Raw genomic sequence first — 7,406 nt, 5'->3', positions numbered from 1 at the left:
GCTAGGCAGTTAGGGTAAAAAGACCCCAAAGAAAAGTAGTCAGTTTCTTGGCTAAAACTCACAATGTCCTTGGGCCTCTTAGCAACTTACTCCATTCCAAAGGCCAAAAATGTCAAAATTATTTGGGAGCTTTTATCTAATCCTTAAAATTCTTTAGGGTTACATCTTCAGGTGGGGGGATGTTAGAGTAGCAAAAAGTCCCATAAAAATAAATAAATCAAAGAAGAAAGAGTATACAAAGTTATCAGAAAAATGTGATGGGGAGATATGGGAGGAGTTGGAGGGGAGGGAGTGGGCATGGATTTGATCAAAACACTTTGTATGCATGTATGAAATGCTAAAGAAATTATTTTTTAAAAATCATAACAAGATGATAACAGATTTGTATGTTTTATGAGATATATGTGAAATTGTCAATAAAATATTAGCATTCAATATTTGACAGTACACTATGACCAACTGAGATTTACACTGGGAATGCAAAGATGACTCAACAGAAATGAATTAAAGTAATATACCACATTAATGGAATGAAGAAAAAAGCACAGTTATCTCACTTGATGCAGCAAAGGTAATTCTAAAACTCAAAATCATCTATGGATCAGAAAAATAGGAACAGAAGGAAATTTCTTCAAAATGATGAAGGGCATTTATGAAAGCTCACAGTTAACAACATGATCTAACTATAAGCCATCCATGAGAAAGGCAGATTTCCTGTTATATGATCAAGAAAACAAGGATGCCCTCTTTCACCACTGCTCTTCCACATGGTATTGGAAGGTTTATCTAGAGCAATAAGTAACACAACACACACACACACACACACACACACACACACACACACACCCTCTCAGATCAGCCTATTGGAAAGCTTTCATGAATTTTCATGTGTAAAATAGAAAATGATTGATGAGGGGATTGTAACTGGAAAAAATATGGTATCAAAATTCAGAAAGATGTCAAATCATTGCTATTCACAAGTGATAAGGTCAGAAATATAGAAAACTTTCCAAAGAACCAGATGAAAGTTCCTAGCGGTAATACATTTATGCAGCAAAATTGAAAACAAGATCACTACACAAAATTTAGTTTATTTTATAGAGTTTCAATGAATTATTTGAAAGGGAAAGTAAGGAAAAAGCAATGATGGGCGATGGCTCAGTTGGTAAAGTGTTTGCAGTGTAAACATGAGTGAGTGTGAGTTTAGATCTCTAAAACCCTTCTAAAAAGTTGCAGTGGCATGCTTGAGCTTATAATCATAGTGATAATGAGGTGGCAGGCAGAGAGAGGTGGATGGATCCTTGGCAGCTCTTTGGCCAGTTAGTCTAGTCTACTTGCTAAAGGTCTAGGCCAAATAAAAGAAGAAAGATTGACAAGGAACGACACCCCAAATTGTCCTCTGAACTCTACATACACATGCACATATGTGCTACATGCTACAGATAACAAGGCTTTCACATCTAAGAACATCTTCTTGTCAATCAAAACATCTAAGCAGATTATTGGACTAAAATACAGATACTGTATTTTAAAATACAGATAACACTTAAAAGTGAATTAGAAAGAAATCATAATTTTGTCCTTCAATCTAGAGAACTTGCAGATCAAATATTGTTATTTAGGTAGCTTCTATCATTAGGATAATTCTATTGACTCCAGAAATGTTACCCATGGAGTTAAGAAAAGTATCATTAAAGTTAGAAAATTTCTGCTGCTTACTTATAAATGCTGCGACCTTGGCAAAATCAGTTTAAGTATCAGTCAAGGTTCTGTGAGGAACAGGACTAATAGAATAAATATAAATCAAAAGGAATTTATTAGATTGGCTTACACAATACAGTGGGAGCAGTCCAACAATGACTCTCTCACACCAGAGAGGCCAAAAATCCAGTAGTTGGTCAGTCCAGGAGACTCTGTGCTTAAGCAATCCCAATCTGGCATGGAAGGCCTAGAGAATCTCTGGAGAACTGCTGGTCTCCAGTCCACCTTGGAAGTCAGAAGACACTGCCTCTAATCTCAGTGAAGGAATCAGCAGAGGCAACAACAGAGTAGATGAAGTTGTCAGCAAGAGTGAAGGCCAAGTGAGCCACAGGCTTTCCTTCAACCATGTCCTTTTGGTAGAGCTCCTAGAAGAAGGTGCCATTTTGAGGTTATTTAGGGTGGATATTCCCAGGTCAATTAAAGCAGTCATGACAATCCCCCACAGACATGCCCACAGGTACACCTAATGTATACAAACCTTCATTGAGGCTCTCATCCCAGATGATTCCAGGTTGTATCAACTTGACAATTAAAAATAACTATACTTTTTGTGCCTCAGTTTTCTCATTTGTAATGCAATCACAATAACACCTACTTGTTGAAGAATCAAATACAGAGGTGTTTACCATGTCACTTTTTAGTATATGTATATAAATCCCTTACATTTAAAGTTGCTTACTTTCTCCAGGCTTTTCTTTTTCAAGTTTTTATGTAATAAATACACGTGCTCCTTCAAACAAAATGCCCAAAACGGAAAAGGTCAAATGTCAAGAAAAGTAAAATAACAAGGTTAGTAGATCAAGAGGGAAAGAGGATATTTGTAATGCAAGCAGTACAGTAAAGGGGTTCAAAATTTGTGAATCCATCCAGTCTGTTTTCTAATCACTGTGATGTGATTTTAAGTAAGTTTCTTAACCTCTATAATCCCCAGTTTTCTCATTTGTAAATATTACTAGAGCAGTAAGAAAACTTCTCTCTTGTCAAGAATAAGCCAGATAATTTGTGTATGTGTATACGTGTGTGTGTACATGTTCATTTTGTGAACACACATGCACATGTATATGGGTGTCTATCTGCAGGGCAATGCTCAACCTCAGGTGTCATCCACTTTTGTGAGGACAGGGTCTCTCCACTGACATGCACCTCGCAAAGTAGGTTAGACCTGACTAGTCAGTGTGCCCCAGAAATTTGCCTGTCTCCATTTCCCTAGTGCTGGGATTACAAGCACATGCCAATATACCTGGCTTTTAAGAAAATGTAGTTTAGTGGAAATGAACTGAAGTCCTTATACTTGCAGCAAGCACTTTACCAAATAAGCCATCTCCTCAACTTCATAAAGCAGAAAATGTTAATATCTTTAGCATAGTATATAAATATGTGATAGCTCAAAAATATTTTGAGTTTCAGAAATATACTCACACTGCTAATTACCAGGAAATATAAAAACAAATGATAATATGACTGAGAATTTTAAATGTTTCCAAGCCATTTGGGTAGGCTAGACAAATAGATAATTTTCAATACTTGACAATCAATGTTTAAAATTTCAAGTTCTGGGACTGGAGAGGTGCCACAGCATTTAAAAGCACAGGCTGCTCTTACAAAGGACTGGAGTTTTGTTCCCAACATTCACATGGCAGCTAAAAGCCATCCAGACCTCCAATTCCAAGAGGTACAATTCCCTCTTCTGGCCTACAGAAGCAGTGGGTACATACCTGCAGGCAAAATAGTCAAAACACACAAAAGTTTAAAAATTTAAAATTTCAAGTTCCTCATTTAAAATGTGATGACATTGTGAAATAAGTTGGATGAGTATTTTTAAATGACATTTATTTTTTTCAGTTTCAATCTTCTCATCATTTTCTAATTTTCACATAAAAATTCATGAAAGCTTTCCAATAGGCTGATCTAAAAGAGGTATTTCTGGAACTGGAGAGAAGGCTTAGTGGTTAAGAGCACTGACTGCCCTTGCAGAGAGCATCTGAGTTTAGTTCCCAGCATCCACAGGGTAGCTAATAATCATCTATAACTCTAGGTCTAAGGAATCACATGCCCTCTTCTGTACTCCTCCAGCATTTCATGCACATATGAACTGACACACATGTGGGCAAAATACACATAAAAATTAAAAAAAAATTAGGAAAGTATTTCCTTGTGGAGAGAGAAAAAATCATACACAAATTTCATGACTTACCTCTACCTTGTCAAATTTATTTCTTACTAGCAGAATATATATTTGTGACAAACTAGAAGGCAATTAAAGACTCATTTTTTTGTTTTGTTTTGTTTTATTGCAAGTAACCAAAAGACACAAAAATAATGAAATAAAGCAGAGTAGGAAGTGAACATGGAGAAGAATCATGTTGGTACATGCTAAATTAACACTTGGAGTCCTTCAAAGTTGTCATCTACCCAAGCTAAAAATTGCTTTGGTAATATGGTGGTGCCTGTGATTCTGAGCCTGCAAACATCTACAACAAGCATATTGTTTTAATTAAAAAGCGAACTCATTTTATTACAGAGAAAAAGAACTATTTTTAAAATATTTTATTTATTTTTTTATTTCATGTGTATGAGGATATTGCCTGAATGTGTGTCAGTGCACCCGTGTCGTACAATGCCAGTGGAGATCAGAAGGAGGCATTGGAGCCCCTGGAACTGGAGTTATGGACAGCTGTAAGCCGTCATTTGGGTGCTAATAATCAAACCCAGGTCCTCTGCAAGAGCAGCCACTGCTGTTAACCACTGAGCCATCTCTCCAGCCCCAACATCTATTTTTTAGGCCAAAGCTTGTTTCTGGTTTTATCAAAAGCTCTTCCTTGTGAACCTGTATAGCTACTTTACCCTAAGTTTCCTTTCCTCATTTCATGCACCCAACTCAGACTTACAAAGTTTAAAGATGTGGTACTCAAATGTGGCCGCAACTTAAATTTTTACTACCAACCTTTGAGGGAGACCTCATGCCAAACTCTTCACTCAAACCCTACTAGCTGGTTGAGTACAGAGCCAACTACCAACTGAGGTGTTGTTTGCACTAAACTAATGAGACTTCCTTAAGTAAAGAAAGACATTTCTGCATTAGAATAGACTGTTTGCAACAGTCTTTTCTTATCTCAGAAAGCATTAGAGAAATCTTCTTGGAGGCCATACCCACACTCCCCAGAAAAACATGAAATGGAATCATCAGCGATTTACCTGTTAATAAAAAGCAAGAGGAGCTGGGCGTGGTGGTGCATGACTTTAGTCCCAGCATTCAGGAGGCAGAGGAAGGTGGATCTCTGTGAGTTCAAGGCCGGCCTGGTCTACATAGTGAGTTCTAGGACAGCTAAATAAATAAATAAATAAATAAATAAATAAATAAATGCAAGAGGAAAATAAAGCTAGTGGCAGCCTACTAATCCCCAAGTCTCTGGAGAGAAAAGTGGACTCTTACCTTGTTCAAAGCATGTCTATAATGTAATACTTGCTTTACACCAACCAACAGTATGGACACCAAATGGCATTTCTGCCTGTGTTTGTCTTAATATCAGTGGATTTTGTTTATTTTATATTTCTGCCCATCATTTCTGTCAGGGGTCAGAGTATATGTAGAAGAAAAGGGGTAAATTCAGAGGTGTCAAGAGAATCAAACTAAAAATCAGAATTTAATTTAACCACTGATTTGATGGATATTACACAGAAGAGGGATGATCCTGACCCATCTGTAACCCAAAATGTAACCTTATGTCGAGTCCATGATCCATGTAATTTTGTTACTATTGTTAGTGCCTAAGCATTGATGATCCTAAGGTCAACAAAAGCCCATCAAACAATGAATGCCAATGAATTTAATTAAATAATCTTAGCTTATATTTTCCAAATTCAAAACTCTTGGAAGGTAAGTCATCATTGCTTAACTGTCACTATTCAAAATTCTAGTGAGACTGTTATCATGCACTTCTGGGTAATTTATTTTTGCAGTCACATCATCATTTTCATTTTATTTACACCTTTAACCACAGATGTTAATGGAGCTGTACTTTTGCTTCAATGTCTATTGCAATATTCTTATTGCATTCTGCAGGTCCTCCAGTAAACGTTACTTGCAATATTTTTATCAACAGTTTTGGATCAGTCACAGAAACTACCATGGTAAGTGCTACAATGCCACTGGCAAGAGAAAAACGTGACTCAATTATGTCATGAACACAACCTGTCAAATTTTCTATTGTTCAACTTGCAGGGCCTCCTGTAAATGTTACCTGCAACATATTTATCAACAGCTTTGGGTCAATAGCAGAAACTACAATGGTGAGTGGGACTGAGCATTGAAGCCATCGTGTGAAGGAATGGGATATGGGATCACAGAGCACTGTTGCATATTTATGTGACATTTACTGAGTGCCAATTTCCAACTTCATTCCCCTCTAAAAACAGCCATTGATAATCCTTTACTTTCTAAAATAATATGTCAAGGAGTTATAAATTAAAATTCAATGATCTTCATGCTGGAGAGATGGCTCAGCCGTTAAGAGCACTGACTGTTCTTGCAGAAGACAAATTTCAGCAACCAAATGATGGCTAACAACCAACTGTAACTCCAGTTCCAGGGGATCTGACACCTTCTGTCCTTGGCTGGCACTGCATGACACAGGTGCACTCATAAACATGCAGAAAATACACTCATACACATAAAAATAAATAAAAAATTTAAAACAATATTCAATGAGCTTTTATCCACTAGCCCAGGGAAATTTTGTAAATACATAATTTTTGTTAAGTTTTGGCAGAATCATCAAAAATAAACATAATAACCATGGTGTATGTTGAAGAGTATTACAATATGTGAATCTCCAATGTTTTATTAGATATTCACATATTTTATAGTTTTCAAAGTTTGACACATGCTTGACATTGGCAGCCCTTTACGTATTATAGAAATTTGAGCATCATCAAGCCTCTGTTACATATATTAATATATAAGCCAAGGTGAGAAATTCAAAAGTTCACACACCTACACAGCCAAATTCATACATGCACACATAATTCTGTTGGCAGTTGAAAGTAATATCAACACTATAGCAATTACATACACCATTTGCACAGCTTTGAAAAGGATAAACGTAATCAAAGACTCATCAAAGGTTATGTGTGAACATCTTTCATGCATTTGAACTAAATTTCAGGCACCAAACAATCTGTAAAGATGCATTATAAATGTTATGACCATGTTGCCAGTGACCCGGGCTGTTAAATCATTAGGTTAACTCCACATTCCACTAGGCCATTGTATGGAGATTGCATTTGAGGCGAGATATTTGTTTCGTATACACATGTTCTAAATTCTTAGTCAATTGCTTGTGCTTAATTTACATGTCTATGAAAATCATATAGCCATAGTGTTAGAAGAGATCAAAATAAAATATCATTGAGTTTGAACAAATATTATGGTAATTAATGTCCTAGTAACAGTCAAGAGTGAAAAGTGAGCATATTATTGCCATTGAGAGTGAAAAAAAATATTTGGGGAGAATTTTCTCTTTTAGGCTACTAAGATCATGCTTAATAAATGACTATACTGTGTGGCATACTTGATCCTAGGGAGAATTAATTTACCTTTTACCACTTCTTTTTTTACTGGAAAATTAAAAACCATTTTATATATA

General features: G+C 36.2%; 1 protein-coding gene across 1 annotated transcript in view; it reads left to right on the top strand.

The window, feature by feature from the left end:
- Positions 1-7,406, top strand: part of Glra2 (glycine receptor alpha 2) — a 231,617-nt gene that overhangs the window by 39,649 nt on the left and 184,562 nt on the right. The window contains exon 4 of the mRNA XM_008840892.1: positions 5,825-5,892. Within this exon, the coding sequence (XP_008839114.1) occupies positions 5,825-5,892 (68 nt within the window). The remainder of the gene's footprint in view (positions 1-5,824; positions 5,893-7,406) is intronic.

The sequence above is a fragment of the Nannospalax galili genome, unplaced genomic scaffold, assembly GCF_000622305.1.
Source record: "Nannospalax galili isolate Female #2095 unplaced genomic scaffold, S.galili_v1.0 scaffold521, whole genome shotgun sequence".
NCBI lineage: Eukaryota > Metazoa > Chordata > Mammalia > Rodentia > Spalacidae > Nannospalax > Nannospalax galili.
This window is presented reverse-complemented; position numbering and strand designations above follow the sequence as displayed.